Raw genomic sequence first — 16517 nt, forward strand, 5'->3', positions numbered from 1 at the left:
CATGTGCATTCATCAATAAAAATTGTTAAATCTTAAAAGAAATCAATACGTGAATGGGTGTTGTGGGGTAAAGAATAAAAAGAAAAATCTAAATCATTGGGATGAAGTAATGTCCAGGCATCACAGGAGTACAATTCGTCTATGATGTTAAAAATAATGGCTCTGCTTTTAGATGATGGGGAGGGGGGATGTATCTCAATTTCCTATTAAATATGGGGTTTAGCAATAAATTAAAATCACCACCCCATATAATAGGAGAGTCAGAAAAAGGGAGTAAGGTATTAGCAAAAGGAAGGCTCATCAGAATTTGGGACGTAAATATTACAAAAAGCAAAAGAAAGTTGATCTGATTATTCAATATTATCCAACGCCCTTTATCTGAGGTTTGATGCAGTAATAAATGGTAATGAGGATTTTTATAATAAATGGCCTTGCTGTTTTTCCTGTGGAGAGCAGGAGAAACTGTAGCTAATGAATGCTTATTATGTTTAAGCAGGTGATAATGGTTTGCATCTAAATACATTACTTGAAGGAACAAGATACCAGGAGAGAGGTTTTGTTATATGTGTCCAAAATTTACTACTTTTAAATGGATTGTTTAAACCCTTTATGTTAAAAGAAATTATATTTAAAGTGCTAGACATCTAGATTGGGAAGATAATGTTCAGTAGCAGAGGTGAATCAGTAGTATTATGTCGCAAATAAAGGCAGTGACTAACAGTAATGCATTATATGCATGGGAGAAAAATTGTCATGTGTAAAATCTATTCAGTAACAATGAACCTTAATAACCAGCCAACAGGCAAATATGTATGTGCCTGCGTGATCGTGCAGAAGATGTCAAACAAGCTCAGACCCATAACATTTAAGAAGTATTAGCGTATAAAGGTATTAAAATTTAGGCTGTAAAAAAAAAGCATTGTGAAGTTTCTTATTGGGTATAATAAGTATGAGTAAATGGGTGGGTATCAAAAGAAAGAAATGAAGTAAGAGTTACTGCATCATATACTAGAAAAGAACGTAATTAACTTTACGTATAACAGATGTAGAGTATAGCATAAAATTAAAAGGTTACTAGCGGTGACTAGATGGAATGAAATACTAATGAGTGATTATATAGAAAATGAGGATATTTAGTAAAAAATAAACATAAAGACTTCAATAGAATATTTTAGAACATTTTGTAATGAAAAACTCTAGAATCTAAAAGAGAATGAGAGCAGACATTATTGTAGTAATTACACAGTACTTGTATAGTGTTGAATATAATAAGGATCCAGAAAGTCCAGATGATAATTAAGAAAAGCAGCTTAAGGAGATATAAGGGAATAATAAATAATGAAAAAATAATAAAATTAGCAAGCATCACTAATACAATCTTATTAATTTAGATAAGCCCAATATAGACAAGCAACCTGGTCAGAGAGCAAGAACGTAAAGGGGGTTATAAAGTTCAAGATCATGGATTGTGGCGTGCTATAGAGAAAGGCGTGGCGGAAGGAGAAATAGCGATTCAGTTCAAACAGTTAAATACAGGGACTTCAGGTCGCTGAAGGAGCAGGAATGGTGTCCATATCATAAAATCCAAGTTGTTCTATGTGCTGTTGCAGAGCCAATGGGTCTTCAAAGGACTTAGTGGAATTGATGATTGTGGCCTTCATAGTGGCGGGGAAGAAGAGGCCGAATTTCATGCCTTACGAGGTCGGCCACAAAAGGTATTGGTGTCCCTTGAGAACTTGAGCAGAGCTTTGGATTTTGCTAGCGGTAAAATTGGAAGGTATAGCTTTGGCTATAATTGCTCAGGGGTATTTGGAATTCTGCGGAATGTAAGGTTGAGGCATTTTTAAATTTAGAATTTTAGGAACCCAGTCTCTCTGACCCCTCGGTCTTCTCTGGATGACCCAAAATTCTGAAATTGGGTCATCTGGAATGGTTATTAAGATATTCCAGTTATCTTTCTAAAAGTTGCATGGATTTTTGGAGAGAGAGTATAGATTGGAATTGCTGGTCATGTGCATCCAGTCTGTTCTGCAGATTCCATTTTCAACAACAGCGAGCTTAGTTGTTTTATGTTAAGGACATCTTGTATTTCAGAGAGAGATTCTTTATTATCTGAGATTAAATCTTTAACGTGATGAAGTTCCTGTATTATGATTTGCAGCGCTACTTCTTATTCTTTGTCAGGTTGGATTTTTGCATAGAGAAGGAGGCTCAGGTTTTGACATTTAACTCCTTGATTTTGAAAGGAGATAGGGTCATATTTGGTCATCTTCGATGCAGCCATGTATGAAGAATTGGAATAGCCACAAATTTTCTGGTTTATTTTCAATGTAATCACAGGGTGCTGAAAATAGAGCTGCGAAAGAGGTGAACTGAAGCTCTGTGCAGCCATTTTCCACACTGCTCACAAGCACCTCCCCCTCCCCGTTTAACATTCTGTATTATAAATTATTGCCTTAAATGTGAGGAAGGTTTGGGTTTTGTTGTTGTTGTTTGTTTAAATAGGTAAGCTATTCAAAAAATCCATTTCTTGTGACAGAAAACTTGGGAAGCTGGTGATAGTCACAGGGTAGCATTATTCAGTTTTGTTTAGATTTGATCCAAATCAAAATATGTGGTGGAAGAATAGGGAGGTCTTTCAGATTTTTCTTCATCTCCTTTATTGTTGAACTAAACATCACTGTGAGGGGAGAATGGCTATTTAAACATAAAGCAGTGGCAAAAGGGAGGAGAACATTTGGCAGTTGTAACTACAAAAGAGGCCCATAGAATTAAAATGAATTAAAAAAAAATGACTAAGCACTTCCATATAGAAGAGAAATATGTATCTGCAGTAGTTATTTTCCTACAGCTTATTTACTGTTATAAGTCTGGAGCAAACATTGTAAAAGTAGGGAAAGGCCTGCTGTAAAGGATTTGATTATTCAGTAAATCTTTTTTTCAATAAACGTGGAAAATTAAAAAACAAATGTGTGTAGTATGCCCAAACAAGCAAAACATTACAACCAACACTGACTAAACAAAGTTATATCATAAAGAACCCCTCTAAATCCCTACCCCCCCCCCCCCCCACACACACACAATTGTTCAGTAAATCTTTGTCATTCAGTAGGAACAGACAACTGCTAGGTTACTAGTTCTATAGTGTTGATGCCTCCCATCCAAGCAGGTCTAGGTGTTTGGTTAATTGAAATTCACAAATAGTCCATGGATATTCATGTCTCTGAGGACAAGCAGGTTACTGTAATCCTTGCATCTGAATCACATCACCTTGCAATTAAACTTTTCTCCATCACTGAAGTGTACAGAGCTTTAAGACAGCTCAACCATGCATGTTTGTGCCTTCCTGCGTGCTGCCGTCGCATAGGACCGTATTAGCCTTTCATTTTCCAGAGAGCTGATTTGATGTATCTTTCCTCACTCATATTTTGTTTTCTTACAATTTTGCTGATATTTCTTGTAAATCCCGTTGCTGTCATGCTGTTCTCTCCCCAGTAACTTTCCTAGTTAGGTTTTTGGTCATATGACGTTTCCTTTATTTTTGTTAATTTTCGCCTTATACGACATACGGGCCAATCCTGAGGCATTATGTCACCATTTTTCAAGATGGGCATCACTCTTGCCTCCCATGAAGGTATGGGGCGAGGGCCCTGGGGGAGGGGTTGGTGTGAGAGGGTGTCACTAGACACCAGGGATTTTTTTTTCTTTTTTTTTTTTTTTTTTTTAGCTCAGGGGGAGAGGGAGGGCCACTAGACTACCAGGGAAGTGGCTTGAACTATGGGTGGGTGGGGAGTGTTGGATTGTCAGGAAGGGAGGGGGGCTACTAGACCACCAGAAGATAGAGTTGCACAGGGACAGAAATCCAACCTGTCACCACAAGTAATCTTCTCCATCCCTACTTGTTACCTATAACCTTCACAAGTAAGTTTTTGTTTTTATGAAGTGTTACTAAAAATACAAACAAAGTCACAGACATGTGCTAAAATAGGCATAAAATCAATATCCCTTCTCTCAATTCCCCAACCTCAAACCAAGAGGCTAGGATGACAACCAATCACCCCATGATCATGAGACACACTACCACTAGCCATCACTACCCAGAACCTTCCAAACTAGCTGAAACATCTAGAACTTCCATCAATTTCCATATTATAATACTCTTCTTGTAGTGCAGTTGATAGACAACAACATCAATCTAAAAGGGGGCAAATTAAGAATAGAAACTCCCAGTACTTCAGGTAGATATTTTCTCATCTCTTGAAGTGAAATAATAGAAGACTGTGTGGAAATTTAAAGGAAAATTAAGTAAACATAAATTCTAGTGTGATAATTCTCAATTTTCATCTTCGGCCTTAAATTAGTCAAGTCTTTAACTAGGGATTCCCTATATGATGTAAAGTTTAATCATACGCTGAAACACTCTTTTCAACGTTAAACATGTTGATAAGAACATAACTCAAGTACATCAATTGCATGTTCTCAGCCAAGGCCAATCAGATACTCAAAAGAAGAGAATAGTTCAAACCCCTTCAATATATTATTCCATAAACTGCATTAGCATATATTACATAATCCACAGTAATTTACATAAGAGCATTTGCCATAACTTATCCTCCTCAGGCTCCTTCTCCAATGTAGAATATATTATTCAGTTCAGAAATATGAAGAATTCTATACTGATGAGACAAAAGAATCAACCCTTATAGACTTATGAGACTATATGCCACAGAGAGAACCAAGATGATACCTCTATGAAGAAGTAGTTTTCAGGATCTGACCACTGCATCATTGACCTTAGGATTAGGCTTCCCAGAGGCAGTTTGAAACAATTCAAGGAACACAAGTCTTGAAATATGACGAAACCAACAAGAAAGAGCTATGTTGGTCTTTATCATTCGGCTGTACTCTTCAGTGGTGTGATGCTTACACAGAGTTCTGATAAGGATTTGCCAGCGGTTTTCCCCAGTCACACTCTCACCTGCAACGCATTGATCCCCAAAGTGGCTCATGGACTGTTGCCGCTGGGCCAAAGGAGGAAGGACAGAAGTAGGAGGGTGGAGGTCACTCAGGCAGCAGCCACCACTGCTCCACAACAGTGATTGGTCAAGGAGCTCTAAAAAGGCACTCCTGATTGGTCCGGACGCTGGAAGTAATGCAGAGCACAAATGAGGAGCAACCTGTGAGTGCCGGGGAAAAAAAAAAGTGAGTTATTTAAAAAAAAAAAAAAAAAAAAAACCCTGATCACATCTTCCTGTCCCCAACCCCAGAAGTCTTATGACCAATCAGTGACAGAAGGAGAGTTTGCTCAAGGAGGAGGAGATGATGGCACTAGTCTAAGGTGAGAGCGAGGCTGGCTACACTTCCACAGGAATACCGCAGGAACTAATTCCATTTCTGTGGGAGTTGTGCAAACCCTGAGGGGATTCCTGCAGGAGTCATGCAAATCCGGAGAGGATTCCCATGACCCTCATTCCCGTGCAGGTCTCTACTGGATGGAAGTACAGGGAAGGAAGGAAGGAAGGGGGCTGAAGCAGATGCTGATATGGTGGGTTTATTTTTTGTTTTTTTAATGTGTTGTCATTCTTCCTGTTAGTGCCTGAGCCAGTTCCTGCTTAGGCACTAACAGGAAGAGTAGCAGCAATGAGCTGCAGATTACTGTTGTGATTTTAACATGGCAATAATTTGCATGCTACAGTTGTTTTGGAATGATATGGTAGATCTGTTTGTTAAACCGGCTGTACCATGAGGCTTTCTGCATTGGCCCCTGAATGTTTCAGCAAAGTATTGGCGTTCCATCTTAACCAGTCGATAGTCCTAATATTCTTCCCCAGAACACGTGCCCACAAAAATGAAAGTTCACTGTGCACATTGGATTGCAAGAGAACCATGGCCTTCTGTTTAAAGTGGATTAAAGCCCATAGAAATTCCACCCAAACAGAATGGGAGCTGTCGGCAAATGCACACTTTCCAGACTAACATTTCCTCCATCCTCTTCTTCCCCCCCCCCCCCCCCCCCCCCCAAAAAGCTCATTTTCTTTCTGTTCTAAGCTGAAAATAAGAAAAAAAGAAACTACATTCAAATATTAGGCTGGTTGCCTACAAAACAGTTGCAGTGCCTGCCTGTTGCAGTGCCTGCCTGTTGTAGCTAGGAAGTCCGAGATATGAGGATTTCAGTATTCTACTTGTCTTTGGAGAAGTTACCTGTAGCAAGAGTTCTCCGAAGACAGCAGGATACAAATCCTCAAAACCTTCCATCCAAGGAGTTGTGTTCTAATTAAAATTGCAGTGGACTAATGTGATTCCTCATAACACAGCAGGCGGGAAGGGGCACATATGCATGGTTGAACTGTCTCAAAAGCTCTGTGCTTCAGTGCTGAAGAAAAGTTCTTGCACAGGGCTCCATTTTGATGACACCACCCAGATTTGAAAGTTTGTATTAGAATTTCTGCGACAGGTAAGTAACTGTTAATCAGCATGACATTGGAGTTGGGCCTAAGAACAGCATTTTAGAATCACTATGCTATACTATTGAAATAAGACTTTTTAATGTAAAAATTTAATTATTGGTGAGCTCGGTGGCTTCATGATGATGCTGCATACTGTAAAAGAGTATTACTTGAGCGTGCTGTTCACCGCCGCTACCTTGATTTTCTCTCCTCACATGCTATTCTTGACCCACTACAATCTGGTTTTCGCCCTCTCCACTCAACCGAAACTGCGCTTACTAAAGTCTCCAATGACCTATTACTGGCTAAATCCAGAGGTCAATATTCTATCCTCATTCTTCTTGATCTTTCCGCTGCTTTTGACACTGTCGATCACAGCATACTTCTCGATACCCTGTCCTCACTTGGATTCCAGGGCTCTGTCCTTTCCTGGTTCTCTTCCTACCTCTCCCTCCGCACCTTTAGTGTTCACTCTGGTGGATCGTCTTCTACTTCTATCCCTCTGCCTGTCGGCGTACCTCAGGGTTCTGTTCTTGGTCCCCTCCTCTTTTCTATCTACCCTTGGTTCATTAATCTCATCCCATGGCTTTTCCTACCATCTCTATGCTGATGACTCCCAAATCTACCTTTCTACCCCTGATATCTCACCTTGCATCCAAACCAAAGTTTCAGCGTGCTTGTCTGACATCGCTGTCTGGATGTCTCAACGCCACCTGAAATTAAATATGGCCAAAACCGAGCTTCTCATTTTCCCCCCCCAAACCCACCTGCCCGCTCCCCCCATTTTCTATGTCTGTTGATGGCTCTCTCATTCTCCCTGTCTCTTCAGCTCGAAACCTTGGGGTCATCTTTGACTCTTCTCTCTCCTTCTCTGCTCATATCCAGCAGATTGCCAAGACCTGTCGTTTCTTTCTTTACAACATCCGTAAAATCCACCCCTTTCTTTCCGAGCACTCTACCAAAACCCTCATCCACACCCTTGTCACCTCTCGTTTAGACTACTGCAGTGTGCTTCTTGCTGGCCTCCCACTTAGTCACCTCTCCCCTCTCCAGTCGGTTCAAAACTCTGCTGCCCGTCTCATCTTCCGCCAGGGTCGCTTTACTCATACTACCCCTCTCCTCAAGACCCTTCACTGGCTCCCTATCCGTTTTCGCATCCTGTTCAAACTTCTTCTACTAACCTATAAATGTACTCACTCTGCTGCTCCCCAGTATCTCTCCACACTCGTCCATCCCTACACCCCTTCTGGTGCACTCCGCTCCATGGATAAATCCTTCTTATCTGTTCCCTTCTCCACTACTGCCAACTCCAGACTTTGCACCTTCTGTCTCGCTGCACCCTACGCCTGGAATCAACTTCCTGAGCCCCTACGTCTTGCCCCATCCTTGGCCACCTTTAAATCTAGACTGAAAGCCCATCTCTTTAACATTGCTTTTGACTCGTAACCACTTGTAACCACTCGCCTCCACCTACCCTCCTCTCTTCCTTCCCGTTCACATTAATTGATTTGATTTGCTTACTTTGTCTATTAGATTGTAAGCTCTTTGAGCAGGGACTGTCTTTCTTCTATGTTTGTGCAGCGTTGCGTGTGCCTTGTAGCGCTATAGAAATGCTAAATAGTAGTAGTAGTAGTAGTAGCAGTAGTTTTATTTGTGACTTTCATTGTTCCCTCTTTAGTATTGACCCTCTCCTAGATAATCATTTATGGACAACAAGGAACTAGCTGTCCCATGGGGGGGGGGGGGGTACCGTCTCCAAGTTGCACTTAGTTCTAATGGTAGGCAAATGGCTACCTCTACAGTGGCAGCCCCCCCCCCCATCTTCGTGCTCTTCCCAAGCAAGACCATGCCATCTCCATAGAGCATTCAGAACTGACTGGCACCATCAGATAGGCGTTCTGAACCTTGATCTTCCATGTAGGAGCACAGAGTCTTGTGGCTTGGGGCAGTGAGTGGGCCCCATGGTTTATTTAATCATCTGTGGTCCCTGGGTGAGGTGACAGATTTCCAGCAATTGCTTTTTTGTGCCATTTACTGTTCAGAATTGGAGACACATGATATATTGACTAGAATGGAGCAGGAAGGTTGGAACCCCTGGGAATTTGCAAATGAAAGCCTGTGATCTCACATGCCCAGTAAATTGTGGCTTGAGATGAGCTGAAATATCAAAAGACTAGTAAAAAAGGCCCGTTTCTGACACAAATGAAACGGGCGCTAGCAAGGTTTTCCTCGGAGTGTGTATGTTTGGGAGAGTGTATGTGAGAGTGACTGTTTGAGAGTCAGAGTGAAAGTGTGAGTGTGTGTGTGTGAGAGAGAGAGTGAGTCTGGGTGTGAGTGTGTTTGTGAGAGAGTGTGTGTGTGAGAATGAGAGTGTGTGCAAGTGTGTATGTGTGAGACAGTGTGAGAAAGTGTGTGTGTGTGTGGGCGAGAGAGAGAGTGTGTGTGAGACACAGATTCTCTGTGAGAGTGAGTGTATGAGACCAAGCGAGTGTGTGAGTGACTGTGTGGCACATAGAGAGTGAATGTGATACAGTGTGAGACAGAGTGTGTGAGAGTCAGAAAGACATTGTATATGAGAGAGAGAGTGTGAGCCCTGCCCCCTCCATTCATCCTTTTCCAGCAATTCCCCTCTCCCTTAGCCCTGCCCCATCCTTGGCCACCTTTAAATCTAGACTAAAAGCCCACCTCTTTAACATTGCTTTTGACTCGTAACCACTTGTAACCACTCGCCTCCACCTACCCTCCTCTCTTCCTTCCCGTTCACATTAATTGATTTGATTTGCTTATTTTAATTTTTTGTCTATTAGATTGTAAGCTCTTTGAGCAGGGACTGTCTTTCTTCTATGTTTGTGCAGCGCTGCGTATGCCTTGTAGCGCTATAGAAATGCTAAATAGTAGTAGTAGTAGTAGCCCTCCCAATCCATGCCCATCCATGCTCCTCTGTCACCTGCCCCCTCCATTCATCCCTATCCAGCAATTCCCCTCTCTCCCTGAGCCCTGCCCTGCAATCCATATCCATCCATGCCCATCTGTCCCCTCCATTCATCCCTATCCAGCAATTCCCCTCTCTCCCTGAGCCCTGCCCTCCCAATCCATGCCCATCCATGCTCCTCTGTCCCCTGCCCCCTCCATTCATCCCTTTCCAGCAATTCCCCTCTCTCCCTGAGCCCTGCCCTCCCAATCCATGCCCATCCATGCTCCTCTGTCCCCTGCCGCCTCCATTCATCCTTTTCCAGCAAGTCCCCTCTCTCCCTTCCATGACCCCCCCTCACATCCATGCTCCTCTCTCTCCCATGTCCCAGCCTGGCCCGCCCTCTTCTCCCCCCCCCCTTCGCATCCATGCCCCCCCCCTTCGCATCCATGCTGTCGTTTCTCCCCTGCCCTCCCGCTCCCATTGTTCAACTTTACTGCCCACCCTCTTCTCTCCCCCCAACATCCCCCTTTTTTTTTTTTTCTTCTTCTTTTTAAATTTACCTCCGTGGCGGTTCCGGCAGCACAGCGTCAGGGAAGGAGGCGGTGCTCCCGACGTCTAGCCTTCCCTTCGCTGTGTTCTGCCTTCTTCTGACGTCATCCTTCCCTGACGCTGCGCTGCCGGAATTGTTTTTTTTTTTTTTTCCGCCCTCGACGTCATGACGTTTGACGCGAGGGCGGGGCAGAGACGGCTGGCTGGCTTCACACCATGAATCCACGAACCCTACAGCTAGGGAGTGTTTGAGTGGCTTCAGAACGTTGTCTTCAGAATGTTCACGGTGCGTTTTATTATATTAGATGCAGGTGACAACTGTTTAATTGTTGGTAGTAAGAATACATTTTTATTTAAAATTGTAAATTTCTAGAAATGTGTATTTTTGAATTAACAGGAAAATACAAAATTGTAAACACTAGACATGTAATCCTTGTTGTGTAGAATAATTTACATGGGACAAAAATGAATTCTTCTCGAGCTCCTGAGCTTTCTTGTGTATGTTGAACCTAAAATCCTCGTTAGGTATTTGCAGTAGGCAGAAGTGTGGGTTAGATTCTGATTCACATAACTTTGGAAAAATGTGAGTTCTACATGATTCCTTATATATCATACTTATTACTGTGTGTTAGTAGTAGCTTTATATCTAAATTTAGCAAACTTAAGTGCTTTTTTTTTTATTCTTTTAACAGGCTCCTATGTATGGCGTGAATAGACTTGGTCCTCAGCAACATGTATATACTTATCCGCCACAGATGCACACTTCTCCTCTACAGAACACTTCTGCTTGTATGTTTCCTCAAGAAATATATGGCACTCCGTTGCGTTTTGAGTCTCCTACAGCTACACTTGTTTCACCACGTGGCGAAGAATATTATAACTACAGTGTACCACAGACAACCACAAATCCATCATTACCAGAGCCAGGCTATTTCACTAAGCCATCGGTGGGACCCCAGGTTTCCAAGACAGCAGACTTAAAGAATATAGAATTTGGAAAACCTCGCTTTGGCCATTCAGTACAACCAGAAGGAGTTAAACCATCTTTCACAGCATCAACACAAATTGTACCATCCACATTTAAGTTTAACTCTAACTTCAAATCCAATGATGGAGACTTTACTTTTTCCTCTCCGCAGGTTGGGTCTCGTAACACAAAGTTCACTGGAAATGAAAGCCTTTTGGGCCTATTAACATCAGATAGTCCTTTACAAGATCAAGGACAAAATGTCCAAAAAACACCTGTTGACAAGACAGTTGACCAGAGAAGTATCTTCAGTTTTGGTAGCAAAGCTACAGAGTACAACCAACATAAGAGTGTTCCTTTTAATAAAGGGGATAATATATTCAGTTTCCAAGATGTAGGTAAAACATCATTTGACACCTCAGATACAAATGTAGCCGACAGAAGCCACGATTCTGATGGAAGAAGCATCTATGGTACTGATGACGATGGTCCACATTTTGAGCCGGTTGTGCCTCTGCCAGATAAGGTTGAAGTGAAGACTGGGGAAGAGGATGAGGAAGAATTATTTTCAAACAGAGCAAAGCTGTTCCGTTTTGATACAGAATTAAAAGAATGGAAAGAGAGAGGTGTTGGTAATGTGAAAATACTGAGGCATAAAATATCTGGTAAGATTAGACTCTTGATGAGACGAGACCAGGTACTGAAAATCTGTTTAAATCATTACATAAACACAAGTATGAAATTGAAACCAAATGCAGATTCGGATAAATCCTTTGTGTGGCATGCTTTTGATTATGCAGATGAAATGCCAAAACCTGAACAACTGGCCATCAGATTCAAAACACCAGAAGAAGCTGCACTCTTCAAGTATCAGTTTGAGGAAGCACAAAAGCTGTCTAGTGCATTGGAATCAAGTGGGGACTTATCAGATCAACATTTTGCAATTCGGAAGGAATCCTGTCAAAACAGTAAGGACCCTTCTACTACAGGGATTATTAACTTTGGATTTAATTTTACAAAGAAACCTGAGTGGTACTGTGATGTCTGCCTTGTGAGAAATACTGCTGATGCTTTTGTTTGTGTGGCTTGCCAGAGCCCTCGTCCAGACACAGTTGTTTCTGAAACAGCAATGCCAGCAATAGAAGAAAAATTTAGTTTTGCCATTACAAAAGATGAGTCTGCACCTACAGCATTTACATTTACTAAAGCTGCCACTCATACAGCAGGATTTGGTGAACAATTTACAAAGAAGGATCAGTGGAATTGCAATGTGTGTCTGGTGGCAAATGAAGGAATTGCTAAAAAGTGTGTAGCATGTGAGAATCCAAACCCAAATTCCAAAGACATGCATATCCCTCTGTTAGGTGAAACCACTACAACTTTCAAAATTGGCACATTCAACACAGTGGATACATTCGGCTCTGCTTTTGCTAAGAAGGAGGGTCAGTGGGACTGCTCTGCATGCTTAGTAAGAAATCAGCCATCTGTTTCTAATTGTATTGCGTGCCGGACTCCAAACACAAATATTCAGACTAGTGCATCAATATTTGCTCAGCCTCCTTCATATAAATTTGACTTATCTAATATCGCCAGTGCTACCAACAATGACTTTGGAGCTCTCTTCTCTAAAAAAGCTGGTCAATGGGACTGCAGTACATGCCTTGTGAGGAATGAGGAAACTGCAGCAAATTGTGTTGCTTGTAGTGCTCCACATTCACAGAGTACACCAAATTCCTCTGTATCAGCTGTTCAGCCAACAACTGGATTCACATTTGCTTCTAGTATGGATAAAAGTAATAATCAGCAAAGTGGCTTTGAGGGGCTATTCTCAAAAAAAGAAGGTCAGTGGGATTGTGATGTGTGTTTGGTTAGAAATGAAAGTTCTTCATTAACTTGTGTTGCTTGCCAAACACCTAATCCAAGTGGTAAATCTGGTACTGTTGCCTCATCCACCCAGGCTGCATCAGCCTTTACATTTGGCTTAAGGGAGAAATCTGAAAATACTGGTACACAACTGGGCACAGGATTTTCAAGTGGCTTTTCAGATAAGGGTTTTAAATTTGGCCACACAGAAGAATATAACACAGCATCCTCCTTCACGTTTCAGATTCTTCCAAATGCTTCTGAGACCAAACTTGGCAAAGATGGCTTTAGCTTCTCCACTCCTGGGAATGCTGGTGGCTTTAAGTTTGGAATACAAGAGCCTAATCAAAATTGGTCAAAAACAGATCAATCAAAAGAAAATATTTCAAATTTTCTGCAAAGCAATAATGAAGAGAAGGGAAGGAAAAAGACATTAGATAATACAGCTAATGTTCAGTCCCAAGACAGCAGTGATGACCAAAAAAGTGGCATAATATTTGGCCAAAATAGCAACACTTTCACTTTTGCTGATCTTGCAAAAACTTCACCCGATTCAGATTTTAATAAAAAGGATCCCAATTTCAAAGGCTTTTCAAGAGCAGGTGAAAAATTATTTTCTTCACAGAACATGAAAACAGCAGATGTGGTTAATACATCTGAGCATGAGAGCAGTGATGACATGTATAAAACTGAGGACAATGATGATATTCATTTTGAACCTGTGGTGCAGTTGCCTGACAAAATAGAGCTTGTAACTGGGGAAGAGGATGAGAAAGTTCTTTACTCACAAAGGGTCAAATTGTTTAGATTTGATGCTGAAGTAAGTCAGTGGAAAGAACGTGGTGTGGGCAATTTAAAAATTCTTAAGAATGAAGTGAATGGCAAACTCCGTATGTTAATGCGTCGTGAGCAAGTCCTGAAAGTTTGTGCGAACCACTGGATAACGACCACAATGAACCTAAAACCATTATCTGGTTCTGACAGAGCATGGATGTGGCTAGCAAGTGATTTTTCTGATGGGGATGCCAAACTGGAGCAGCTGGCAGCTAAGTTTAAAACTCCAGAACAGGCTGAAGATTTTAAACTTAAGTTTGAAGAGTGCCAGAGATTGTTGTTGGATATACCATTGCAGACACCTCATAAGCTTGTAGACACTGGTAGAACTGCTGAGCTGATACAAAAAGCTGAAGAAATGAAGAGTGGTCTGAAACATCTTAAGACCTTTTTGACAGAAGAAAGAACAAATACTCAAGAGGAGGAGAATAAAAATTCATTAGTTAATGTTTCTAGTTTAGTGATAAAGGCACATGGTGAAAGCACTGGGCCAACCCTGGAGTGGGATAACTATGATTTACGTGAAGAAGTGTTGGATAATAACTTGGATAGCTCTGTGTATGCATCTCCTTTGGACACTACACCTGAGAAGAAACATCTCTTTCGTTTTGGTGAGTCAACAGCTGGCTTTAGTTTTAATTTTCAGCCAGCTTTGAGTCCATCAAAGTCACCTACCAAATTAAATCAGAGCAGAGTCTCTGTGGGTACAGATGAAGAGTCAGATACCACTCAGGAAGAGGAGAGAGATGGACAGTACTTTGAACCTGTTGTCCCTTTACCAGATTTAGTTGAAGTTGCAAGTGGTGAAGAAAATGAGCAAGTTGTGTTTTGCCATAGAGCCAAATTGTACAGGTTTGATAAAGATACTAATCAGTGGAAGGAAAGAGGTATTGGAGATATAAAGATCTTGCAGAACTATGATAACAAAACTGTCCGTATAGTAATGAGGAGGGACCAGGTATTAAAACTCTGTGCCAATCATAGAATTGTGCCAAATATGACTTTAGAGCATATGAAAGGGACAGAGCGGGCTTGGGTTTGGACTGCCCATGACTTTGCAGAAGGTGAAGGAAAGTTAGAACTCTTTGCTGTGCGATTTAAGCTTCAGGATGTTGCAGACTCATTTAAACAAATTTTTGATGACGTGAAACAAGCTCAACAGAATGATACTTTAATTACACCTCTGTCTTCTCGTGATAGTACACCAAAAACATCACCATGTGGCAAAATAGCTGTAGCAGTACTGGAAGAAACCACCAGGGAAAGAACTGATCAGAATCAGGAAGCAGATGATAGTTCTGTAACAACTCCAAAATCCAAAGAACCTCTCTCATCTGAATTCCCCACAAAAGCAGTTGTTTCTCCTCCCAAATTTGTGTTTGGTTCAGAATCTGTTAAGTCTATATTTAGTTGTGAGAAACCAAAGCCATTTACATTTGGGAACACATCATCTACAGGGTCCCTCTTTGGCTTCAGTTTTAATTCTTCAAAAAGTCAGAGTGAAAAGGATATGTCAACAACCAAAAATGTGACTGAGAAACAAGGGGACTTCAGCACAAAAGGCAGTATCCAGGAAAAAGCTGCTACAACTACAAAGCCTTCCAGTGGCAGGGCAGAAAATTCTGTAGTTTCCTCTTCAGCAGCCCCCAGCACTCATCCACTAAAAGTTCCAGAGAAGGGTAAGGAAGCAAAGATTATGCATGCAAAGTAATTTTGATTTATATTGTGAATATTAAGTATTTTATGATACATTTTACAGTTAAATCCATGTTACATTGGTAATGGTTTTAAGCAATCAATATTGGTCCCTTTTAGTGTGTGTGATTGTATCTTCCATTATCTTCACACTGGTTTCTGGTATACATCTCTGTTAGGGTGATCAAAACACACACGGCTAAAAGCTGTTGATGATTTTTTTTTTTTTAAACGCACATGACACATTAAAAAGGGGCCAGATCAAACAGAGTAGAAGATAGTCTAGTAGTTAGGACAGTAGGCTGAGAGAACCAGGAAAGCCACTGATGGTTCATGACCTCAGGCAAACTACTTCGTCCTCCATAGCTTCATATGCAGACTTAAATTGTAAGCCCTATGATCAGTGAAATACTTACCATACCTGAAATGTAACTTTCCTTGAGCTTCGATTTGGAATGCAAACAATAATGGTGGTGTGTTGAAACTTTTTTTTTTTTTTTTTTAAATAAGTGTTTTAAGTACAAAGGAAAGTAAACAATAGAAATAGAGGTACATTTTTTTGTATGTTTCTGAAGACTTAACATCCCAACCCCCTTCTTAAAGTCCAAGAATCACTACTTGTTCATGAGTTCAGGATCTTACTCCTTGCCACCGAAGTAAGAGAGGCCCAGAAAGGGGCTCACTTTCGAAGGTAGATTTCTCCCATGGCAGTAGATAAGTCTGGAATGCCTCTGCGTTCCAATGAACACAGCAACACCATGGCAGATTTCCATTGTGAAATTGTAGCTAGTTTTGCAGCATAGTTTTCTTCCCAAGCAGGACTGTGCCGGAGAAAGGGCATTAGGCCTGCAGGTAGAGGAGATGGTGAAACAACACATCAAATAACATACGTGAAGATTGAGCCCACATTAACCTTTCAGAGCCAAGAAATCTGTGCACACATTTGGGTCCAAAAGTCAAGTACCACTGAGCAACTCTAGAACATATATCCAAGGTGTTCAAGGGCCAAGGAACATTTAGGACACCTATCAACATTCATAGTTTTGCCCAAAATTCTCTATGTGGTGAAATATGCAATCTCATGATAAATTTGTATTGTATTTCCCAAAGAGAAACGATATAAAACTTTTTTTTTTTAATATGCTGCTAGATCAGACCTGAGGAGGGTTATGTTCCCTTACCAGCAGATGGAGACAGACATTGAAGATTCCAATCACTGATATATAGAGTGGTGCGGCCAGAAAGTCTT

At 41.2% G+C, this 16517-nt stretch overlaps 1 protein-coding gene across 2 annotated transcripts in view; it reads left to right on the plus strand.

Annotated features, from left to right (window-relative positions):
* RGPD4 (RANBP2 like and GRIP domain containing 4) overlaps positions 1-16517 on the plus strand; it is a 294599-nt gene that overhangs the window by 130953 nt on the left and 147129 nt on the right. For both annotated transcript variants that reach the window (XM_030201471.1, XM_030201472.1), the window contains exon 20: positions 10602-15252. In XM_030201471.1, coding sequence (XP_030057331.1) covers positions 10602-15252 — 4651 coding nt within the window. The remainder of the gene's footprint in view (positions 1-10601; positions 15253-16517) is intronic.

The sequence above is a fragment of the Microcaecilia unicolor genome, chromosome 4, assembly GCF_901765095.1.
Source record: "Microcaecilia unicolor chromosome 4, aMicUni1.1, whole genome shotgun sequence".
Classification (NCBI taxonomy): Eukaryota; Metazoa; Chordata; class Amphibia; order Gymnophiona; family Siphonopidae; genus Microcaecilia; species Microcaecilia unicolor.